Source organism: Ananas comosus, linkage group 18 (genome assembly GCF_001540865.1).
Source record: "Ananas comosus cultivar F153 linkage group 18, ASM154086v1, whole genome shotgun sequence".
NCBI lineage: Eukaryota > Viridiplantae > Streptophyta > Magnoliopsida > Poales > Bromeliaceae > Ananas > Ananas comosus.
Genome location: NC_033638.1, coordinates 6,078,730 through 6,104,984, shown reverse-complemented (window position 1 = coordinate 6,104,984; position 26,255 = coordinate 6,078,730). Strand labels below are relative to the sequence as shown.

Sequence of the window (26,255 nt, the reverse complement as noted above, 5' to 3'; positions counted from 1 at the left end):
CAAAACTTGCTATTTCAGGCTTTCACAGAATAGCTTGAAATTTATTATTCCACCATTTTTGTGGAATAGTGTTATTCCAATGTTTAATTTCAAACTTTGTTAAAATTATAAGTTAAAGTAAAACTAAATTACATAAATATAAGTTATATGTTATAGGCCAATTTGTATAAAAAATTTACTAATTTTGGGCTTTTGCAAAAGTGGGTCACATTTTTCGTTTTTGCAGATTCGGTCCGATTTTCAGCAAACTGATCAAAATACCCTTGTACTTTTTTCTCTCTCCTCTTTTTTTTTTTTCTCTCGTTCTTTTTTTCTTTCTCTTCCTAGAGAGCAGCGAAGGCGGAAACGCCACGCCCCTGCCCCGGTGACGTCGCCCTTGCCCGCTCCGGCGACGTCGCCGGCGACGAGCCCGCCTCCCCCGCCTCGGCCTCTCCCCCGACCCTTCCTCCTACCGCACCCTTGCCCAGGCCCTCTGCCGCCGCGGAAAGGCCCGCTCCGCCGCCTCCTTGCTCGACGACATGCTGCACCGCGGCCTCCCCGCCGACCCAATCCCGCCACCAATACTGCCACCCACGCCATGGCCAAACCCACTGCCAGCCCCCTCCTCCTTCTCCTGCGCCGTCCTCGCCCGCGCGCTCACCTTGACGCTCCCCAACATGAAGAGCACCACGGCGAGCGCCATTTTTCCTCCGCCGCTTCCCATGGCCGCTCTGTAGAAAGCATGGATTTTGAGGCCAAGTGGGTGGGGGAGTGATGCTGCGACAGGGGTGGTGAGATGAGACGAGCCATGGTTGGGGTTCTTGTATAGGGCGAGCATTGAAGGAGGAGGAGGAGGAGAAGGAAGAAAAAAAAAGAGAAATTGTGTAAATTTCACCCAAACAGTACAGTTCTATCTCAAAGAGTGCAATTGTATTTTAAAAAATTGCATTTTATATAAAAATTATACTATTTGAGACAGAATTTACACTCTTTGGGACGAGAGTTGCATTCTTTAGACGAACGTTGCACTATTTGGGTAAAATTTACACCATTTGGGGTGACAAAAATTACACTTTTTAGGCGAAAGTTGCAATTATTTTTTTTTTTCTTCCTCCTTCCACTCGGGCGCCTCCGTGCTGAGAACCCCGAGCTCGCCACGTGGCTCGGCGGCGCCGCCCACCTCTCCGCGCTCCTCCCCCGCGACTCCGACTGGCTTTGGGCCGAGTCCGCATCCCTCCGTCGTCGTCTCGCTTTGGCGCGCCGACAGAGAAGGAGGAGGAAGAAGGAGGCTCGGCGTGGTTGGACAAGCTTTTTGAGGTGGGTTCATCATCGGATTCCTACTCCTACAGTCTCGTTGTCGACATGTATAATTAGTGTGTATACTGTCGTTTTAGCTCAAATTCATGTTGTTGCATGTTTTAGATATATGAATTGAATTTGGAGCATGTTATCAATTGTTAATAATTATACATGTTGAATTTGGACTTGACATAGGAGAAAACCAGCGATTTGGACCTGTCACTTGTTTACACTACCAAATTTAGCTCTAGAAGCTGTTATTATTTTGTATCGCCGCAGTATCAGTGTGGTGGGTACCCCAGGTAGTGTAGTTTACTTTTACGCTCGTGCTGGGATGCCGAACCTATTTTTACAGTAGAGTTCAGACTGTTCCGAACTGTTGGGTGCCGTTGGGACTAACGGTGGACCCGGATTGCCGTTTGGCATCAGATTGTGTTGAGGGTACGTGACTTGTTGGTTGGTAGACCAGTTAGACCCTCTATACTTGACTATAGCCTGTGAGAGCCTGATTGAGCTCGACAGAGATACGCTTGCATACTCGGTTGGATAGCTCCCACGAGTGCCACTCTGAAGTCGAGCCTAGTGCTATTGCGTTGGTGTCACTGTGTCTTGGTTAGACTCGCTCTCCACTAACTACCAAGCGTGGTGGTTGTTAGTGTAGCTTCGACAGGCGGGACGGGTGTATTACAGTCGTTGGTTAGATTGGGTCAAGATTTACATTCACCACAGATGGTTAGAGTTAGAGCATGATAGTGTAGTGGCATCTAGCTGTAAATGTAGTTCCAGCTTTCCTACTATTCCAGCTCCTTTTTGTAGACTTAGTGGGTGGACCGATGATATTGAGGGCGGCACCCACTGAGGACTACTTATTTTCACAGTAGTTCTCACGCCCTGTTGTTTCTTTTCGTTTTGCAGAGCCTTCGGTGCCGGCTGCTACACCCTCTGAAATTGATCGTGCAAAGGGCGTCGCGATTTAGAGCCTTACCAGACGAGCCAGAGCTAGTGAAGTACCTTATACAGGTAGTTGTAATTTTTGAGTTCTTATACATACCGTTATTTCTGTTTCTCGCGAGACGAGCTTTTGTGTACAGATGTTGTATGTATAGAGAACTTTTATTTACTACCAGGTTATGTTTTGTTTCTTACAGCTCTATACTACTGTTTGTAGTATTTTATGTTTTACAGATACAACTATCGTTTCGTATACAGAGAAAATTCTTTTGTATACGGCGGATTTGTCGGCGTGCCCGGAAAACGTGTAATCCAGGGCGTGATAGGTAATATCATTATTTTTTATTTATAAATACCCACTATCCTTCTTTTTCTATCTTATCTATTCAAATGTTATCTTTCTTATTTTCGAAAACAACCTAAATTTTATTCAAATACAAAATTAGTCTAGTTAATTATTCCTTATTGGTTATACCTGAATTTATACCTATTTCTGGAATAGGCAGTTCTTGCTTATACACAAACCAAATGATAGAACAGTCTTATGATGTTTCTAACCTTATTCATTTGAATATTAAAATATATTCGTTACAAATTTACACTCTAAAAGGGTATAATAGAACCGTCTTACCAGGCTTTAATTTTTATTCGTTTGAATATGAGCAAGTATTTATTGCAAGTTTACACTCTTAGAATATAATAGAACAGTTTTATAATGTTTCAATTCTTGTTCCTTTGAATCTTAAAATGTATTCCTGCAAATTTACACTCAATAAATAAATATTAGGCTAAATTACAAAATCCTCCCTTGCACTGTTAGCTTCTATTGCAAACACCCTTTTGCGTTAGAATTTGATTCAATTTGAATCCTTTGTTTTTATCACTGCATCAAAGAGAGAGAGAGAGAGAGAGAGAGAATAAAAAATAAAAATAAAAAAAAAAAAATTGACCGTCGCTGATCGAGTTTGGGTGTGAGATGTATCGCGAGAACGAGTTGGTCGGCAACAGCTGTTGCAATATTCAGTAAAATACACATTTTCATCCTGCACGAATCTTAAAGCAGTGCTGTAAAGATGCAAAAAAAAAAAATAAAAAAAAAAAACTACGGGATCTTAAATGGAAAAAAAAAAAATGTTACATTCGGCGAAATATGAACTCCGCTCCGCACGAATCTTAAAGCGCTGCTGCCAAGATGCGAAGGAATTTATGAGATCTCTAAAAGGGGGGAAAAAATAAAAGTTACATTCAATTAAAATATAAACACCACTTTGCACGACTCTTAAAGCATACTATAAAGATGCAAGAGATTTTATGAGATCCTTTATTTAAAAAAAAAAAAAAAAGGTTACATTCCATGAAATATGAAGGGTTAATTTCATTTACCTCTCTAAATTTCCAAAATACCATAATTTACCCTTACAAATTTTATTATATCATAATTATCCCTCCAAATGCATACTTTCTTTCAAAAATGTCCTTACCGTTATACTTCCTCTATTCAAGTTATTTTGATCTTCAAAAGTATTTTAAAAATTATTTTTAAAAGTTTTTCATATATAAAAAGGTATTCACGATATTTTAATTTTTTCCAAATATGAACTCCACTTCGCACGATGCTTAAAACACTGCTATCAAGATGCAAAACATTTTACGAGATCTCTAGAGTTACAAAGAAAAAAAAAAAACGTTACACTCAACAGAACTATAAACTCCACTTTTGCACGAATCTTAAAGCGTACTATAGAGATGCAAGAGATTTTATGAGATCGTTTTTGTTTCAAAAAAAAAAAAGAAAAAAAAAATGTAACAATCCAACGAAACATGAACTCCGCCCCGCACGACTCTTAAAGCACCGCCGTCGGGGAGAAGGGCCTTTTCATGCTGAACAAAATTTCCCAATTAAACCAACACACAATGAGCTGCAGAAAGCCACAGAAAAAAAAAAATCAGCAGAGTTTGGTAATAAAGCTTTCGAATGGGGTTTAAGAAGAACCAAACACATCTCAGCACAGTCTGCAGTCCGCAGTCTGCACATGTTCTCACAGAACAAGAACTCATTTGCCTGCAGCCCCGCAGGGAAGACATCAAACACCATCGAAATCGGAAAACATAGAACATGCATATTACATGCTGTTGTTAGTAGCTAACTTTGCAAATAACCAGCAGATTAGATAACCAATCATAAGAGATCAAGCAAAGAGAGATTGCCGTTCGGTTTATACATCGCAGTCAGCACCCCCAGATTTTCGTACTTTCAGAGAATACAGCTGCTGATCAAGTCTGACAGTTAAAAGTTTCGAAAAAGCGCTTCGCGCAGAAGCAGCAGTTGGCTCGCTCATTGCTCCTTCCAGATCCTCCCGGTGACCCGCAGCTTCAGCTCCTTCCGGTCGCCGCCCGAGAAGAACAAGGCCATGTTCCGCTGGATGATGAGGCCGTCGAAGCTGTCGCGGACCTTGCGGTGGCTGTCGCGGATGCTGCGGGGAACCCCCTGCCAGATCAGCTTCCGGCCGTTGCCCCCGACCTCGAGGCTGTAGCTGTAGTTCTTGGCCTCGACGTCGTCCCCCATGAACCGGAGGAATGCGATGTACACCGGCGCCATCCCCAGCTGGAACGCCTCGAAGTGGAGGCAAAAATATTGGCCGAAACAGCTGAAAACCTATGTATATATATATGTATTGATAAAAGCAACATTCATTACTGTGGTTCAATTAGAAAAATATGAGAGAAAATGGGAAAGCGAAAAAAGGAAAAGCCGAAAAAAGGATAAAACTCTAGATACTGTAAGATATATTAGTACACTACATCCTTGATTTTAGTTATATTTGTTAAATTATATGAAACAATCAGTGTTTTCCAAAAGCTCAAGTTACCGGAGAATGGCATTCTTAATATTAATATTCAACACTCCCTCTCATGTCTGGACTCGAGGCTTTTTGATATGGATTTCGAACTCGGGACCTCCTGCTATGAAACAATCGTTGTTTTCTTATAGCTTAAGCTACCAGAAAACGGTGTTTATATTATATTCGCCAATAGTAAACAACCTAGTAATTGCATATGTATGGTATAGAACGCAACGCGAAGAGCTAACAAAAAGATAGGTTTGATCATGCCACATGACTTTTCCCTTGGTTAACATTTAGTCATATCATAATTTGCGTAACGCCACGTGTCCTCGTGTCGCAAGAGTAGTTAACAGGCATTATTTCAATAGCGTATTTCCGTTTGGAACTTCACCTCGCACTAGAGGCATAAGTCTCAAACAAATTTATGAACAAAGCACGGAAAAATGTTTGCTCTCGTGTCTACCTATAAATCCTGTTCGGCGTAGCAGGAGCTTCTGCAGATGTGCTGTTTAACCAAGGGCAAGTTTGATAGTGCTCGCTGGTGCTATGCAGTGCAACAGGATGCGGCAAAACGGCCTTTCGCTGAAGCATCTACTCTGATGCTTCAGCGGACAGTGCTTAAGCAGACGTTGCTAAGGGTTTAGGGTTTATAGTTTAATGTGGCCCTTTGTAACTATTTATCCAGCTGTAACTCCACTGAAATGAAAGAGTGTAGTATCAGTTCGACCAAACCACATTAAACCCGTCTCTTCTTTTTGTTTCTTTTCCGGTTATGGGCCTTGTGTTTTGAGCAACATATATGCGAACATCCAAAAAAAAAAAAAAATTGCGTTCGAACAGTACCGTTAGCATCCATGTTGCATTCTCGACCTCATGAGGGTTCGCTTTGACATATCGATGGTTAAAGGTGCTCCCGTTGTGCATGTCGACCTTATGATCATCCTTTAAGTGCGTCACTAAATACGGAATGTCGCCGACGACAGTGCATTCCGATCCAGCATACGGGCAGTTGTAGGGTCGATACTGACACTGCGATTCGTGCTTCAGTTTGCAGTAGTAAGGATATATACCCATACACCCAAAACTCTGGTATTTGCAGGGGAGTTCGAGAGAGGCCGCCACTTTCTCTAACGCAAGGCATCTAATGTTGCCAAGCTCATGCCTACAAGTCGGGCAACGGTTGTGAACTCGTGGCTTGCACCCCGAGCATAATGTGTGGCCGTTCGAACACTGCATACACAAAGAGAACGTTAGATAATGTTTCCCGGCTAGGAATTACAGTAACAGGACAAAGTTTTCGAGGCGTGGCATAATCTTGGATCTTGCCATACGGTAAGCAAAATTAGATTATGATGATAATTTATTAAATAAAAACTTTCCAAGACAGATGATAAGAGAGAAACAGGTCGCATTCTCTAGGCTCTAAAAATAAGAGATTAATAACGCTGCAAAGATGCGGCGCATGGTAAGTTGGCAATTTGGATTAAATTTCCCCGACAAATGGAAATATCAACTATTCCCTGTTAAGATCTCCAAGGAATCGTATCGAATTATGCCGAGAATCAAAGAAACCTCATCTATTCATTCTTCAATAACTAATTTTAATAATAAATTTGCACCAAAAATCCAACTTTAATATGCTATAGACGACGGTACGCCAAATTGCTACATCCAGCTTTAGTTTCTAGGATCGTAAACAAGAAATTGCCTATAGATGTTCTTCAACAACTCATTATTGTATTTGTAGTCGCTTAAAATAAAATTGAAAATAAAAAGGTTACCTGATGAATGGGGGGATACATAGCATTCAGGCAGACAGGACAATCTAAAAGTTCGCGGACGCTGCTAGCAACAGATACATTTGGCTTCGGTGAATGCTGGATATGGTCACTGACATGTTCGCTGACATCCATTATCTCTTCATTTTTACATGGCTCAACAACCTCCGGGCTAGCTCTCATATCATCGAGAAAAGTGGCGGATGCCATAAGGAGCAGAAATGATTAAAGGGCCCTGTTCAAAATGAGTAGGGAAATTTATCGCAAATTTTCATCGTTAAATTTGGAAATTATAAAGAAATATTTTAGGCCATAATATGAAATATGTGACAAAATAAGGCCGAAAGGGAAAATCCATGATTTATTCTTACTCCTTGAGGCAAGGGTCTCATGGAAAGACTCGAATACGATTATCAAAGCATTGCAATACGACGGCTACATAATGAGACAACAAAATACATGACAAATAACTATTTCAGAGAATATTTTCCTAAAACAAACAAAAAGGTTGATTGGATCTCCCTTATCTCATATCTCATTATCATGCGTGATCGCCTAGATGTCCAACTTAGATTCGACAAGATTTATTGTTTGCAAAGCCTTATTTTAGAGCTGAGATAACACTTACACAATCAAGTGATCTGAGATTCAGATGAAAGACCACGAAGAACTAACTACGACTCGAACTAGACTATTTAATTAAATATCCTTTCGGATCATTTCGGTGGCACTTAACTAGAACTAAAGAGATGTATACTGAATTAATCATCAATACAGCAACTGCAGACCTTTCCAAGAATGTCGATGCTCGATAATTTTGAACATTTTAAGCGCCGAGCCGACAAATGGCCTGTGCAACTTTAATCAAAGAGAAATGGTCTTTTATTCAGTAGATTTTAAGTCTAATTGAAAAAAATATTACCCTACAAATCTTTTTAGAAGAGAAGATCCACAATTTTGGTACATTTTTAGCAGTTTCAAAAAGATAATTGGGAAATTTGAAGCAGCAACAACTGATTTCACAGTAACTCAAACATTTTATTTTTATTGATCTTAAGAAAATGCATCTGAAAATGAACTGCATTATGTGTTAAAATAATAGTAATAATAATAACAACAACAAATAGGAGCTTAATTGCATCATGGAATAATCAATTATTACAAATCAATGCAAGGATCAACTCATTCAGAGACTAAGTGGGCATTTAATGTACTCCTAATATACCACATTGTCAACAGATCAATCAAAACAAGCGCTACAAAAATAAATAAAATAAAATAAAATAAAAAAAGGCCAATATTTGTAAGCACATAAAACCTCAAAAGGTCGGATTTTTCCCTCATGAGGTAAATCAAAAAGGGGGGGAAATTGTGAAATGAGCGAATACAGTACAAAAAAACCCCCAAAATCAAAACTTTATCAAACAAAATGGATCAAAATTCGAAAAAAAAACAAAAAACAAAGCTTGGATCAAACTGGGGGATGGAAATGGGTAAAAAATTGGAAGAAAAAAAAAAAAGTGATTTTGACGACATTTATTACCTGTGAGGAGAAGTAGGGGGGAATCGAGGAGCTCCAAATCGCTGTAAAAATTGGAATGGGGGATTCAGTGAGAGGGTTTTATTATGCAGAGCGAGAAAGAGAGAGAGAGAGAGAAGCTTTAATTCGAATTGTGTCTCTTCTCTCTCTCTCGTGCCTCTTCTTTTTGTCTTTTTGTTAGGTAAAAATGTATGGAGACCCCTCAACAATGGAAAATTTTTAAATCACCTCTTAAACTTTGACTCTTTGGCTGAGGGCTCACGTAAAATAGTGAGAAATAATTTTCATAAAAAATAATTTTAGTGAAAAAAAATTTACGCTTTATAATTTTGATTTATAGGAAAAAAAAAGTTTTTTATCATCACATAATTGGTCCAAAGAAAAAAAAATCTACTTTTATTTAGTTTCCCATAAAACGAACCAAAAAATTAATTTTGAAATGAAAATTATTTTTTCTCTTGTTTGATTCGAAAAAAATATTTTTAGATTTGGGGACAAATTTAAGTTTTCGTATTTCGCTGTCTTTCAGTGAAAAACGAAAACTGAAGCTGCATAAATTTTTTTTTCTTTTTTTTACCAAACCAAACAGATATGAATTTTTTGCCTTTCAACTAAACAAATGCTGATGAAAAATCTCTTTTTTTTTACGAATCAAATACTATAAGATATAAAAAAAAATTTCCACCGAAAATTTTTTTCCATAGAAAATTAATTTTTACAGTTTTATGTTGAACCAAACGTAGTAAGTGGAAAAAATGAATGAAAAAAATTTATACGGCTTGAATTTTTATTTTTCGCCAAAAACCAATAAAAAAACAAAAACTTTAATTTTTTTTCAAATTTGTAAATTTAACAAAAAAATATTTTTACATTGAACCAAATAAGAGTATTTTTCATACCGAAAATAATTTTTCGGTTCATTTTACGCCGAACCAAATGACCCAAAGTTATTAAGCGCCCCTTTGCACTTTAGGGCCTGTTTGTTTGGGCGTAACCGGAGAGGAGTGAAGTCATTTTCGACCGTAAACATTTACTTCTACTATTTGTTTCGCCGTAATAAAAATACGGATCAAAACCTAAGTTATCCGAAACAGCATAATTACCTTCACTCTGGGCCGAAGTCAATTATGGTGAAGAAAGACGAAGTGAAAAATAAAATAATACAATGAGTTATGCTAGTTATATTTAAATATAATTAATTATGGAACTAATTATTCTTTTATTTAGTTTGTATACTTAAAATATAATAAGATTTGATGAATTAAGTTTTATTATTTCCTTCATTTAGTTTGTATATATAAAATATGATTAGCTAAGTATTTATATTTTTTTATTTTATAATTTTATTATTGTATTATAATAATTTATGTATAAAAAATAATTTAGTTATTTTAAATTATTTTTTTAATTATATAGGAAGATAATTATATTATTTTTATTTATTATTTATTATTTATTATTTATTAAGTTATTTATTATTTATAAATAAATTATAGTTTTACATTATTCACTTTATGCAAAATAAACAGCAGAGTAAAATTAGTTTTAGGGCATGTTTGGTTTACCGAAAGTGTAGTATCGAAAATGATACTTTTAGAAAGTGAGGTTTTATCGGTTGTTTGGTTTACAAAAGTGAATATAAAAGTTACTTTACGAAAGTAGGCTGATAAAGTGAGTTATAACTAAATCTCACTTTTTTGACTTCGGCTCAAAATCATCGAAAGTGGAAAGCTTAACTAAGATGATATATTAGTTCTTAACTTTAATATTTAAATTTATTTTTAAAGTTTAATTTCACTTTAAATTTGAATTAAAATTATGATCACATTTTGAATTTTATTTGTGAATTAAAATTCAACATAAAATTTTAACTTCAAATTTATGACTTTATATTTAAATTTAAATTTTTAATTTTTATTTTGAATTCTAGAATTTAAATTTATATTTAAATTTAAATTTTAATCAAATTATTTTTAGTTAAGAACTTCAATTTGAAATTTGAATTCAAATTGTTCCAAGTATAAATTCAAATTATTGACTGAAATTTAAATTTAAAACTTAAATTTTCATGTTAAAATTTAAATTCAAATTTGTTATTTACATTTAACTTCAATAATGAGTTTCAGTCTGAATTTGAATTCAAATTATGAATTCAAATGTTTGATTCGAATTGTGATTTAAACTCATATTTTAATTTAAATTTAAATATTAATTTAAATTATGAATTCATATTTGAATTCAGAATTTAAGATCAAGAAGTAAATTAATATATGATTCAAATTATAAATTCAAATTTGAATAAATTTTCTAATTTTTGTGTTGATCTTTTATTTTAAAATTTAATTTCACTTATAAGTTTTAACTTAAATTTTAAATTCAAATTGTAAATTAAATTTATGTCTTAAATTTTTAATTTAAATTGCAAGTATAAGTCGTTTGTTTATATTTTTACATCTTTATATATAATTTAATAAAAAATATATATATAATTATAGTTAATTTTTTACTTTATAGCAACCAAACAATTGAACTAAAAAATTACTTTTATAAAAGTCACTTTTTCCACTTTGCTGACTTTCGAGTAACCAAACATGCCCTAACCAAACTCCACTTCAACCCAAGGTCTAGTTTCGGTACCCCAGTCTCAATTACATTACTATGTATTAAAAAAATTCAATTACCACCCCATACTTTATCATCATCTCAAATAGATTCAAAAATATTAAAATTTAAATAATTAGATTGTAAAACTCTACTTAAACGAGTTAGTATATACATTAATCCACATGACAATATATATCTAATTTGTAACTCTAATAATATATAAAAAATTAAAAAAAGGAGATCTCCTATTTATTCAATTTATATGATTCTCTTGCTTAATTATAAATAACTTTACATACAATTTATATTTACTAAGTTTTATAACTGAATTCAATAATTATTCTAAATAGTTGGACCTATTTGAAATAATAATAAAATATAGAAGGATAATTAATATAATTTATTTTAGTACCTCAAAACTTGGAGGGCTTATTAATTTGTCGATAATTTCATTAATTTATGACTTTATTACATTTTAGTAAATAGAATTGGAATAATTAATAACTAATAACTAATAAAATTACTAAATTTGGTAGAAATTTTAACATAATTAAGTATTAAAATTAAATCTCTATTAAGAAAATACTTGAGGGGCCTGTTTCAGAATGACGTATAGTCGAGGGGGGTCGACCTTTTGGTTTGCCTTTTTTAATTGCTATTTTTTTATAGGAGTTTTTATATACTTGGTTATCTCACAACTTATCATACTTAATAACTCTACTAGTCACTAATCACCAATTAGTCTAATTTTATATTATTAAAAATTAATTTTGTAAACTAAAATCACTTAATTCCAAACCCAAAAAAAAATAGTTGAGGATTAATTTCAAAATCAACTAGAGTTGAGGGGGTCTCCGTGTATTTTTCACCTTTTTGTCTTGAGATTAAGAGGCATATCTAATATTATATTATATTATATTATATTATTTGTCCTAATATATTATTTTATTTTATTTTATTTTATTTATCGGGGCTCCGTATTGCGATATCTCGGAGTAATAATCCCAAGTTACCAACTATATGGTAAAAATGCAGTGAGACCCCTAAACTTTATCATATATGTAGAAAGTAGGAATGTCCATAGGTGCGGATATCCAAAATTTTATGCAAACCCGAACCCAACAAAATAAATTTATCCGATACTAAATGGACATAGTTTCGAATACGATATCAAAAAAAAAAAATCGACGGATTTGGATTTGGGTATGAATTTTGATAGTACCCGACCCGAATTTATTTTACATTATATATAGTATGTATATAAATTTTTGAGAGTTAGGCCGGTATACTAGGTCGGTAGCATAGAGGGATCCATGCTATTAAGTTGTTTTCAATAATGCGGCATCCAAATCGACGATCGGCTCTGTTAGACTTGATCTATACTGTTAAAAGTATTTAGAAAATAAATTTCATAATTTTCTGGCATCATTTGTCTAGTGATCAAAAAGTCTCAAAATTGACAATTTTAATGGTAGATGTGATGCGTTTGTGAATTTAACGGTGTAAAACAATCCAAATATGATGAAATTTTTATAAATTTTTTTTTCACTATTTAGAGTAAGATTAGTACCTCTGATCTTAAATTCAAATCTTTTATCATCATTTTTTTATGAGATTTTTATTTTCAGCCGTTCATTTTTATACTGCTCGTTTGATAGGTAAATGATGCCGAAAAATTATGAAATTTAGTTTCCAAATACTTTCAATAGTGTAGATCAAGTCTAACGAAACTGATCGTTGATTTGGAAGCCGCATCATTGAAAACAACTTGGTAGCACGGAGGCCTCCGTGCTACCGATAGTATACCAGTCTAGCTCAATATTTGATGTCATATTTGAATTTGTATTTTAAAAATTTAGATTTAATGCAATATATTTGGAAATATTAAAAAGAGAAATAATTATTTTAGGTTCGGATTTTCAGGTTCAAGTTTCGAATTTTTGGTGGGATTCGAGTTTGGATATGGAGTCTGGCTCAGGTTCGGATTTCGATTCGAATTTTTGGCCGGATTCGAATTTAGATTTAATATAATATATTTTGAAATATTGAAATGAGAAATAATCTTTTTAGGTTCAAATTTTTGGGTTCCCGATCGGGTTCGGGTTTCAAATTTTTGGTCGGATTCAGGTTTTGGGTTTGGAGTCGGGTTCGGGTTTGTGTTTTTGAAAATCTGTCCGGAATCCGACCCATGAGAGCAGAAACCTTCAAATTTTTAATTTCAACAATTAGACCTCCTAAACTATATTAAAAAAGTTTAATTCACATAACTATTTCGATCGCATATCTTGCAATTTCGATAATTTCGAAACGCAAAGAATATTTTTTTCCTTATGGTTCTAGTAATCTATTGTCTATTATCTATTATCTATTACTATTCATTATTTCTCCAAAATCTTGCCACATGACAGCATTTTCTTCAATGTTGTTGGTTGTGGGCTATACCGGTTTCTTTTTCTTTACTTGAACCGAACCGGGTTGTCAAGTATGAGTGTCATCCTGAACAGGCTCAAGTCCTCCAAATAATTTTACCTTTTTTTACTTGAACCAAACATGGTTTTCCTTTGTCTTTACTTAAACCAGATAGAGTCAAATTGCTTCATTGGACTGAACCAGACCAATTGTTTTATACGTTTTCATTTTTGAACCGTATTTTCTTTTTAATTGTTTGAACCGATCCGATTATAGTTGAGTGAGGCCTCTACCCTAAACTGGCTTAAGTTTCCCTTTTTTTTTTCTGCCTAAGCCAAACTGATGCCTTCTTTTTTTCCTTGAACTGGTTTGCTTCATTGGACCGAACCAGACCAATTGATTCATAGTTTCCATCTTTCAACCGATTTTTTTGTTGAGTGAGGGCTCCACGTTGAATGATTGTATTAATTTGTATAAGCACCACACTCTAAACCGAACTCGCTCATTTTTTTTTCTAAATTATTCTATTATCTTAATAGTTTGCGGAATTAAATTATTAAGTTTCAACTATCGATAATATTTTACTTCGGACGTGAACCGCGAACACTTTATAATTATATATTCTCAATAATATAATTTTTGTCAAATATTATTTTATCTGTGAACAAAAAAAAATATTCTTTTTTCTCCTTTTCTTTTGCTTCTCTATATTGAATTTTTGCTTGAATACTAATTCTGAAATTTATTTAGCAGTGAAAAAAAATATTTTTAAGTAATGACAATTTATTAATATTGTATTATTTAACTAAAAATATACTTTCTAATATTAATTATAAATTAAATATAATATTAACTATCCGCCTCATTACGCGGGTATCTTAACTAGTTAGGCATGATTATTGAGGGCACTTTGATTTTTTTTTTTTTTCATATGTTAGAATAGAAAAATAATTTTTTTATATTTTAAAACTTTCTAAGGGTATGTACATAATATGTGATCAAAACAACTATATAATTAATAATTTTAGTTAAGAAGGGAAGCATATTAAACTATTTAATAAAATTTAAGAGTCTCATAGCCAAATTAAAAGCTAGAGTTTTGGGGTCTCTATACAATATTTTTTTCTAAATAATATAATAGAAAAAATATTTAGGAAAGATCCCGCTTCGCTTCTATCTTTTTCCCACCATCATTATTGTATGCAATCCATTTGTTTTTCCTACTCATCGATATTGTCGTGATGCTCTCAGAATTTGAAATAATGTTATGTATAAGTTATAATATAACTAAATCTCTTAATCTAGTTATAATATTTTGGACGATGACTAGATTCAAAAATATTAAAACGATTAAGTATGTTAGGACTATAGTAGTTTTAGAATATGCGACCCCTCGAAAAGTGGGCCCTTCGCAGTTGTACTAAATCTAAACGGCTTATTGTCAGGAATTAAATTTTCAATTAGTTTTACTGATGGAGTGATCTTATTGAGAAAAATTGATAGCACGGAGATTTTATTAAGAAAAATTGATTATACAAAGAGCGCAAGTCATAAGAATAAAAGATTATGCGGCAATTTCAAAACAGGGAACAGCATAGGGGATATAAAATTAAAAAAATCTTATCTCTACACTCTAAAATGAAATGCACATCTTGCATTCATTAATTCGAGAATTTTAAAAAAATTAAAATTTTAGTATTAAAAAAAAAGGCCAAGTTGTATAAAAAAATAACGAATTTTGAGTATTTGCAAACTGATCAAAATATCCTTATTACTTTTTCTCTCTCCTCTCTCTCTCTCTTTTTTTTTTCTCTCGTTTATTTTTTTTTTCTCTCGCCAAAGAAGGCAGCAAAGGAAGAGGCAAAGCCGGAGGTGGAAACGGCCCGCCTCGCCTCTCACTCTCATGCATTCGCCCACGCACCCCCGCCTTCCTCACCTCCGACCCTGCCAAGGTCGCACCGCAACTCTTTTTTTTTTTTCCTCTCTGACCCTCTTCCACTGTTTCCGACTACAACTTCTCTCTCGCTCTTCCCCGGCTTTTTCGTCGTCTCCTTCTCCCTCCTCCTCCGCTGCCTCCGAGGACGACGCATCTTCGCCGACGCCGATGCTGCGGAGGTCGCTGCGGCGCTGCAGCCTCGGAGCGGAGGGTCCTTAGCGACGGCGTCGCCGACGCCATGATCTTTGACAAACAGGGGTGACAAAAATAAAATTGTAGTAGAAAGAAAAAGAAAAAGAAAAAAATAATGACCAAAAATAAAAAAGAAAGATGAAGATGAAATTGCGCTGTTAAAATAAAATTGCACTATTTTAAAAGAACTTTGCACTATTATGGATATAAGTTGCACTATTTAAGATGTAAACTGTACCCTTTAAAATAAAAATTATATTTTTTAAATAAAAATTACACTCTTTGGAATATATTTACATTGTATCTTCTCTTATTACACTCTTTGATATGTAAACTATATCCTTTAAGATAAAAGTTACACTTTTAAAACAAAAGTTGCACTTTTTGAGAAATATTTACACTGTTTTTTTCTTTGTTGCACTGTTTGAGATGTAAACAGCACCATTAAGAGATAGTTACACTGTTTCTCCCTTTGTTGCATTGTTTCTTCTCTTGTTACACTATTTCTTCCTTTGTTGCACTCTTTAAGAGTAGAAATAGTGCAACAAAAGAAGAAGCAGTGCAACAAGAGGAGAAATAGTGTAATATCTCTTAAAATCTGTAGTTTACAGCTCACAGAGTACAACAAGAGAAGAAATGGTATAAATATCTCTCAAAAAGTGTAAATTTTCTTTAAAGAATGTAACTTTCATCTTAAAAGATATAGTTTACATCTCAAAGAGTGTAATAAGAGGAGAAACAGTGTAAATATCTCCCAAAGAGTATAATTTTCGTTTAAATAGTGTAATTTTCATCTTAAATAGTGCAGTTTACATCTTAAGTAGTGCAACTTATATCCATAATAGTGCAACGTTCTTTAAAATAATGTAATTTTATTTTAACGATACAATTTCATCTTCATCTTTCTTTTTTTATAATTCTTTATCTTTATTTTTTTCTTCTTCCTTCTTTAATTTTTTTTTTCACCCGTCTCTGCTAACGGTCACGTCGCCGGCGCTGGCGACGACGCTACTAAGGACCTCTCGCTCCAAGGTTGCAGTGTCGCGTGACCTCCATAGTATCGGCGTCGGCGAAGATACGTCGTCGTTAGAGGCGGCGGAGAAGGAGAGAAAATAAGAGGACGAGAAGGGCGGGGAAAAACGAGAGTGGGCAAGAGAGGCGTTTTTGTCGGAGACGGTAGAGGAGGGTCGGAGAAAGGGAAAAAAAAAGAGTCGTGGCACGGCCTCGGCAGGGGGTCGGAGGCAAGGGAGGCGGGGGGGGTGCGCGGGCGAGAGCGAGGGCGAGGGCATGAGGGTGAGAGGCGAGGCGGGCCGTTTTCGCCTCTTCCTCTGCCTCCGCCTCCGCCNTTATTTTAAGAGTATAATTTTCATCATTTTCTTTCTTCTTCTTTATTTTTTGATCTTTTCTGTAGGAAAAAAATAATTTTTATTTTTGTTTTTTATTATTATTTTTTTTTCTATAACCTTTTTTTGTTACCACCTCTTCCTTACTTTCTATCGCAACCACCGCGACGTCGTCGGAGGCGATCTCGCCGCCTGCCGCCTCCGACGACGTCTTGGCGTTCCGACGCGCGGTGGAGAAGAAGAGCCTGCGTCTCGATGTCGCCGTGCCCTAGTGAAGAAGAACGGTGGCGGCGCGGCCTCAGCAAGGTCGGAGGTGAGGAGAACAGGTTGCACGGGCGAGGGCGAGGGCGAGGGCGTGCGGGGCGGAGGCGAGGCGAGTTGTTTTCGCCTCCGCCTCCGCCTCCGCCTCCGCTACCTTCTTTGAAGAGAGAAAAAAAGAACGAGAGAAAAAAAAAAAAGAGGAGAGAAAAAAAGTAATAAGGGTATTTTTGTCAGTTTGCTAAAAATTTGGCCTGAATCTGCAAAAACGAAAAAGGTGGCCTGGTTTTGCAATTGCCCAAAATAAGTGGGCTTTTTATGCAAATTGGCCTATATTGTTCAATTTTATTTTTTAAAACCCCGTAGCTTCTATTTTTTTTCAGAATTAAGTGATTTTTAGTCAAATAAATTAAAATTTTATTAAATATATTGATAATTTCATTAAAATTAATAATTTTAATTAATCTTTAGCAAATAAAATTAGATCAATTAACATGTAGCAGTTAACAAAATCATTAAAGTTAATAACAATTCAACTAAGTATAATAATGCAGATTAAAAAAAGGGTAAATTATAGAAAATTTCTCTGTAAATATCCGTTTTTTTATTTTCCCTCCTTAACTTTCAAAAATATATATTTTGCCCTCTTAAAATTTTAAAAATATTTTCAAGATGATACGGTGTTAATGGAGAGGGCAAAATAACCAAATTGCCCTTACTTCTTATATAAAAAAAAAATAATTTTTTAAATATATTTCTGTCATTTTGAATGATATTTTCAGTATAAATTATAAAAAATGGACAAAATAGTGATGGAACCCTGATAGAGAGGGGCTAAATATAACAACTTGAAATTTAGATTTAGACCAATTCAAATGTAAAAATGCTTATATTTTTTGAATTTCAATTATTAAATTAAGATTCTAATTTTTTTTACATTTTTTTAATTTTTCATCCAGTAATATGGCCGACAAGTTAACTTGTTGTTCACGTGCGTCAGCACGTATTCAGCTTATTAATAAACTAGTCGAAACAGAAATTTTTAACTTTTTGATGGAGGCCATTCAACTTTTATTTTGTTTATTTAAGTTTTTTTTAAGTTAGTTAAGTATTATATTAGCTATTAGTTATTAAATATCCTTATTTTATTAGCTGAAGTGTAATCAACACTATTAAATTTAAGGGAAAACTTCAAAAACCCCCCATGTGGTTTCGTAGTTTCTTACTTTGCCCCCCTGTGGTTTAAAATATATCAATTTGCCTCCATGTGGTTTTGTTTTTCTTTTTTTCTTATCAATTTTATTATTTTTTTTCCTTAAATCAGTAATAAAGTTAAAATTAAAGGGTACTAAAGTGAATATTTGATAAATCTAGATGGGTATTCGAAGTTTTTTGTATATAATTTAACAAAATGTTAACGAAAAAGCTACCGAAAAGATAAAAACAAAACCACAGAGGGGCAAATTGATACACTTTAAATCATAGGGAGACAAAGTGAGAAACTACGAAGCTACCTATAAGGGAAAATTTAATAAAGACACTCACGATAAAGTTCCTAATTTTTAGATGATAAAAACAATACTCACTTGTCAAAAAAAATAAAAATTTAGAAAGCATCAATCCAGGAAAAATAAAGTTGAGGTACCAATTTCAAAATCGCTTAGAATTGAGGGGGTTTCCACACATTTTTATTTTATTTTAGGGTTAATTTCATACAGATTCCTACAAATATAGTGAATTGTAAATATATCCTTACAAAATTCAACTTTCATATGTCGCCCTTACAAAAATCTTGATATTTTCAAATATATCCCTACCGTTAGAATTCGTTAAAAAAAATTAGTTAACCATAGATAAAATATTTAACCCTAATTAATTAATGAGGTGAATTGACCTTTCTATTCCTTTTCAATTAAGAGTTGGGACTTTTGGAGGGACATATTTGTGATGGCAAAAAGGTCATTTTACTTATAAAATAAATAGTATTTTAACGATAACAAACCATAAGGACATATTTGAAAATATTAAGACTTTTGTAGGGACAACGTATGAAAATTGAATTTTATAGAAATATATTTATAATTTACTATATTTGTAGGGACCTGTATGAAATTAACTCTTTATTTTATTTTATTTTATTTTAGGGTAAACTTCAAATACCTTCCCGTGGATTCACACTTTCTCATTTTAGTATCCTGTGGTTTAAAGTATATCAAGTTAGCCCCTGTGGTTTCACACTTTATAACTTTAGTACCCTATAGTTTAAAATATATTAAGTTAGTACATTATGATTTTATTTTTTTTTATTATCCATTTCACTAATTTTTTGCGTTAAATCAGTGACAAAGTTAAAATTAAAGTGTACTAAAGTGAATATTCGATAAACCTACGTAGGGCATCTGAAGTTTTTCGTATATAATTTAACAAAATATTAACGGAGGAAAAAGAAATCAGTGATAAAGTTAAATTAAATGGTACTAAAGTAAATATTCGATAAACCTGAGTCGGGTGTCTGAAGTTTTTTGTATATAATTTAACGAAATATTAACAAAGAAACTGACGAAAAGAGAAAAATGAAACCACATGGTACTAAATTGATGCACTTTAAACCAAAGGGTACTAAAATGAGAAAGTGCGAAATCACAGGGTACTAAATTGATACACTTTAAATTACAAAATATTAAAATAAAAAATGCGAAACCACGGAGGTGGTATTTGAAGTTTTTCCTTTATTTTATTTTATTCGCACTTTCCAAATTTCCCACGGAGTACGCCGCAAAACGCGTTGATTTTAAAGCGGACGTAATTTAAATTATAAGATACTAAAGTAAAAAATGTGAAACTAGGCGGTGGTATTTGAAATTTTCCCTTTATTTATATTTTATTTTCACTTTCCAAATTTCCAACGGAGTACGCGGCAAAACGCGTAGATTTTAAAGCGGTCGTAACGTTCAGATTTTCTGGTGGGGCCCACAAGAAACCGTGATACACAACCGTTACACGAGACTTTTCCGTACGGGACAATTTCAACGGTGCCCCTTTGAAACTCGAAATTTCGTACAACTCCCTCGTGGGCCGTAAAGTGTAAAATATCAAAAAGACCCTTTTACATATGCAAAATTATTACGCATGCCCTTCCGATTCATCGCCGTCAAAGAGTCGTTAATTTTGTTAATTTCACACATGAATAGGGATGTCAACAACGTGGATTCGGAGCCAATTTGTAAAAACTCGAATCCAAACCCGACAATCAAATCCGAAATTTGAATATGAATTTGAAACAATTGTTTTCCTTTATACTATTTCAAAACTTATTACAGTATAAATCTAAAATTTTAAAATATAAATTTAAATGTAACATCAAATATAAATATATATATATATATATATATATATATATATAATATAAAATCAATTCGGGTTCGGATCTGATTCGGATCAGGTAATGTTAAAATTTATAGAATTTTTATTTTTAATATCCATATCAATATGCTATTCAATATTTTAGGAACAAATCTTAAAACAACTTTTTATATAAGCTTTTTAGGCATTATATATATATTTATATAAAGGGAAAAGATTTTAATTTTATAAATTTTACCTGTAAAACAATATTGGGTTATTTGCATACACGTCCCTGCAAACATAGTAAATTACGAAAATATCCCTACAAAACGGAAACTCCATAAGTTGTCCCTGCAAAAGTCCTAAGTTATGCAGATATGTTCCTGCCGTCCAGATCTGTTAGAAAATTTTTTTAAACTATGGTTAAAATACTTAACCATGGTTAATTAAAGTGTAAATTGACGTATTTACCCTTTTTCCTCTTCCTCCTCTTCCTCTTCCTTCTTCTTCGTTGCCGGCAAGGAGATGCGGCGGCGACGGCGGCGACGGTGGCGAACCCTCTTCCTTTTCCTCTTCCCTCTTCCTCTTTTCCCTTCTTCTTCCTTCTTTCTTCTTCCTCTTCCTCTTCCTCTTCCCTCTTCTTCGTCACCGACGAGGGAGAAGAACCTCGTCGGGGTCGGCCTCGGAAAGGCGGGCGAGTTTCTTGGCGAGAAGCTCGAGGGCGTTGTTGTCGACGAGGGCGGCGACGAGGGCGTGCATGGGGTCGTCGTGGTCACCGAGGACGTCGGCGTCGGTGAGGTCGGTGAAGAGGGAGACGACGTCGACGACGATGTCGGCGATGTCGTGGCCGAGGAGGCCGACGAGGGAGGGGACGGCGTTGAGGGCGACGAGCTCCAGGTAGAGCTCCGGTGCCCCGGCGTTCTTCCCTCTTCTTCGTCGCCAGCGAACCTGACCCCGCGCCGCCGCCGCCGTCGTCTACTTCAACGGTCCAAAGAGGAAGAGAAAGAGAAGGAAAGAGGAAAACTTTTGGAGGGATATATTTGTGAGGATAAAATGGTCATTTCATGAATCCACTGTTAAAAAATAAACAAATCACTAACGGATGTTAACCGGAGAGACATATCTACATAACTTAGGACTTTTGCAGGGACAACTTATAGAGTTTCCGTTTTGTAGAAATATTTCCGTAATTTACTATGTTTGCAGGAACATGTATGCAAATAACCCAACATTATAAGGTGTCTCAACATAGGTAAGAAAAAGTGAATTTTCTATGATTTTACTTACCACTAACATTCACGTGTCTCATTAATTTATTTTTTTCCTCAGTTGTAGGTGTAAAATATTAAATAACTTTGAAGAGCACGTCTAGTACATCAACTTTTTAATATAAAAACAAGTGTAAATAACTGTTTTTTTACATGAGGGTTCATAGGGTGCCACTCCAACACCCCATCACGAACACCCTTACTGTCGACGATCTCCGCCAACGACTAGAATTAGGGTTATCCACGCCCATATTCAAAACCTTTCTATTTAACAGGCCTGCTAACTTGGCCTTTTCATGAGTCTACGTCACATAGTGCGACTCTTCTTTCTATTTAACATTCTAATGCGGAGCGCATTGTGGCTCGCTCAGTGGCACTCACTGCTCACAGGCAATACGATTGGTGCTTCCTTTTTATCGCGCGCGGTTCCTACCACAGGTAAACCTCTAATTCCACAATAAGATGGCATATTTGGGCACATCCTCGGGCATTCATCTACTATGGAATAGAGTTTCCATTTCGCATGTGGCATTTTGCGTGACAGCTCGCCTCCTCTTATTAATGGTTTCATTTTTATTCATAATCTTTCGATGAGTCCAATCGAAATGAATGACATACAAGCTTAAGGATGTCAGCGGGCCAGATTCGAAACGGACTTTTAGAAATACTAGCCGAACCCGACTATTAAAGTCGAAATTCGAATATAAATTTGAACCCGGTCAAAATTTAAAATTCGAACCCAAAGCAGAAAATCCAAACCCGAAATAATTATTTCTCTTTACCATATATCAAAATATATTACATTAAATCTAAAATTTTAAAATGGAAGTACAAATATAACATCAAACATTTATTTATATATTATATAATGTAAAATCAATTAATTTAGGTTCGGGTTCGGATTCGGTTTCGGGTTGGGTACAGATAAAATTTATATTCGAATCCAAATCTGTTGTATTTCTTATTTTATATTTCAAAATTATATCTGTTTAGTATCAAATAAATTCGCTCCGTTCGCATTCGGATTTGGATAAAATTTAGGATTCGCATGTTAACTTTATCTTGTGAAGACCTACTATTAGATAGAGCAACAAAATGACACTTTATTTTTACAAATTTTTACGAATCACAGAATAGTGAAATACAGATTATAGAAGGATAAAAAGTTATATATATTGTAACGCCCTATAGTTCGCTAAAAATATTACTGTACTATTCGGTTTAATTGTGTGTTTACTTTACACACTCATTTGATACAGTTAGGACCGCCAACAAGCCAAATACGAGTGAGTTAGTGCCGGCTCATTTTTACTCAAACGAGCCATAAATGAGCTGGTTCGTCAAAATATCGAGCTGAAAGATACAGTTTGTGTTCAGCTTATTTATTAACGAGTCGAACATGAACTGACTCGCGAAACAACAAGTTAGATTGTCGGCCCTACTATTAGGTGATCCCAGATCGCAAGTTGAAATATTTAGCTCATGTTCGACTTATTTATTAAACGAGCAATCGATCTCGAACTTTTTTCAAACCGAACATAAATTGGCTCGCGAATAGCGAGCTGAATTGCGAGCCCTAGGTACATTAGGTGTGCATGAAACATTTTTCAAATTACTAAAAATTTTTCAACATGCACTAATTGGCCAGATATAGATAGCTACTGCTTACCAACCTTGTCTCCATATAATTGCATTTGATTTTGCAACTTGTAGGCAGTCTTTGGCCACCATGTTGGAAAAAAATTGATCTTCCATTGTTTGGAATTACATTAGAATAATATAAATTTATTAAAGACTAAATTACAAAAACAAAATTTTATAAATATTTTTTTTTATTTTTTCTTTCTGACTTTCAAAAACTTACATCTTACCCTCTTAAAATTTTAAAAATATTATTAATTGTCTCTAGCGCAGGTGGCAAAAAATTTGATGATTGGTAACCGAGGTCCCAAGTTTAAATCCTAATTGATTCATATTTTTAGATAAGTTTATTTCTAAAATAAATAAACGAAGCGGATAGTATACTACCTTTCTCTCAAAAAAAATTTAGAAATATTTTCAGAAAAAATGACCACATTGCTCTTACTTCTTCTATAAGAAAAAAAAAATAATTTTTTAATATTTTTTTGTTATTTTGAAGAATATTTTCAATATAAATTATAAGAAATGACCGGAATAGTGATGGAATCCTGACGAAGGGGAGCTAAATGATGTTGAGGGGATAAAAAATATAGAATTTTTTAAGTTAGGGAAAAAAAAGTGAAAAAACAAGTAGCTACGAAAAATGTTTTCTATAATTTATTTAGCCTTTATTAAAATATAAATTTGAGCATATGTATATTAGCTAAAAAGACGCATTCAATTATTTTAGCATTTTAGCACTACCTTATGTATGTTTTTTTTTTTTTTTTTTTTTTTTTTTTTAAAGGAAGTAGATTTTCTGATGTGGGGAAGGGGACACAGATGGATGGGAATCCAGAATCTCATCTCCACCACTTGCAGTGTTTCATCTCGTAAGTCGTTCCATCTTTGGAATAATATGGTGTCAGAAGTAATTCTAAATCCCTTTCGTTATGTGAGATTGTGAATTTGAACCTCCTGCTTTGACGTTTAATGCATTATATTTAAGCTCTGTTTAGTATTGTGAGAGAGACTGCATTAGGTGCAGCATATAATATCACGTTGCATGTGTATATCGCGATAAGCCGATTACGATATATTCTCTATTATACGATTCCGACATAAAATTGTGAATTACTCATCGATCGGGCCCTAAATGGGTTAAATCCCAATCTATTTACAATAGGGGCTTATTAGTAATTAGGGGTGGAAACGAGCCGAGCTCGAGCGAGCTTATGTCAGCTCAAATTCGGCTTGAAATTAATTTCAAGCCTAAATCTAGGCTCAAGCTCGGCTTGAAATTAATTCGAGCCGAGCTCGAGCGAGCCTAATTTCGAGTCGAGCCGAGCTCGAGCTCTAAACGAGCCGATTGAAATTCTTGACATTATATAATAAATAGTTTAATTTTTATAGAACATTACCTACAATTTGATGCAACATGTCCAATAGTTCAAAATACAAAATAATTATAAGAAATGTGAGCTAGGGTGACTTCCTGACTAGATGAGGGTCTGAGAGAGAGAGAGAGAGAGAAAAAAAAGTAGGGATTTGGAAATTGAATGTTATTAATATTAGCATTATTGCAACGTGAAAGTCTGAAAGAAGAGAGTGCTCGTTATGTAATTAGGAGTTTGGTCTCAATTTACGATTGAACTGTTGGTTTAATTTTTATGGGCCAAACAATAAAGCCCAAATTAATTAAAGCCTATATATAATTAAAATGCATTATATTTATAATATCATCCCCAATTCGTTGCTATCCACGTTTTTTAGACATTGGATCTACTTTGGATTAAACAAATAGCGCTTGGATCAACACTTTTCCACTCTCACAACCACGCTACCAGCCAATCATCTCCAAGCTCACCATCTCTCCATCCAAGGCTAAAACACACCAAGTATTCACTTGGTGATACTTGTAAAAGTATTCTACGCCCTACTATATAATACTATATATATATATCTATATATATATAAGTCCAACGCTATATCTTTTATGAGTATTGCTCCTTTATACTGCATCAAATTTTCGACCTTAAGATTCTATTCCATAATACATTTTATCCCATATAGATCATACATTCTAACCACAACTACCTCATCAAACCCTAGGTGGACCATATCATGTCTACATGGGACACTCATCATACCAACCACGAATTCCATCAATCAAACGTTAAAAATTTATGAGTACAGAGGGCAGGTCTCATACTCATAATAGTATATAACCCCAAGCTTATATCTATATTATATGATAAATTTTTTTTTTTTTTTTTCATAGCTGTTTCGAGCTTTTTCGAGCCTAATTCGAGTGCGAGTGACGGCGATGTAATACCAAGCTAGCTTGAAATGAATTTCGAGCCTTTTATTTTGTTCAAGCTCGGCTCATTTAATTTCGAGTCGAGCTCGAGCGAGCTGAATATCGAGCCGAACACGAGTCGAACACGAGCCGGCTCGCTCGTTTGCCAGCCCTATTAGTAATGGCAATCAACAATAGTTAAAAAAAAAAAAAGAAGATTAGGACCTAGTTAATTAAAAATTAATTACTGTTGGAAGCGTGATTTGTTTTGATACCACTTGTTGGAATAATAATCCAAACTTAATTAAAATATAGTTACAGTCACAGATAAGTTTAAATCTTCTATTTGATTATGGTTAAGATTTGTAGTTATTCAAAGTAAAAGTTCGATTTATCATATAAAGTTAGGCATGGGTTAATTAGATGAATTAGTAATAGTAGACATGGCTGCATTGGTGTTGCCCAGAATATAATTAATTATTTTTTATTAATAAATTATTAGTTTAGTTATCTTTTTCCTCCTCCAATATCTCTTCTCTATATTATTTTGTTTTATTTTAGATCTTGAGTTATATAATCGGTATTAGC

The 26,255-nt window shown here is 34.2% G+C and overlaps 1 protein-coding gene and 1 long non-coding RNA gene across 2 annotated transcripts; one reads left to right on the top strand and one right to left on the bottom strand.

Annotated features, from left to right (window-relative positions):
* On the top strand, nt 1,175-2,420 carry LOC109724327. Its single transcript, XR_002219887.1, has 2 exons — nt 1,175-1,296; nt 2,194-2,420. It is a non-coding gene; the product is annotated as an uncharacterized LOC109724327 (long non-coding RNA).
* LOC109723763 (E3 ubiquitin-protein ligase SINAT5-like) lies at nt 4,397-8,523 on the bottom strand. The gene is made up of 4 exons (XM_020252245.1): nt 8,397-8,523; nt 6,857-7,088; nt 5,919-6,305; nt 4,397-4,885 (listed from the first exon to the last, which is right to left on the bottom strand). The coding sequence occupies exons 2-4, from the start codon at nt 7,061-7,063 to the stop codon at nt 4,565-4,567; spliced, it is 915 nt and encodes a 304-aa protein (XP_020107834.1). The 5' UTR covers nt 7,064-7,088; nt 8,397-8,523; the 3' UTR covers nt 4,397-4,564.

What these genes read in the sequence shown, in the direction of transcription:
- LOC109723763 (XM_020252245.1), bottom strand. Translation starts at nt 7,063, where the DNA reads ATGGCATCCGCCACTTTTCTCGATGATATGAGAGCTAGCCCGGAGGTT. An exon ending in TGTATCCCCCCATTCATCAG is followed by an intron (nt 6,306 to 6,856) that starts GTAACCTTTTTA and finishes TTGTGTATGCAG; the next exon opens with TGTTCGAACGGCCACACATT. An exon ending in ATGCAACATGGATGCTAACG is followed by an intron (nt 4,886 to 5,918) that starts GTACTGTTCGAA and finishes ATATATACATAG; the next exon opens with GTTTTCAGCTGTTTCGGCCA.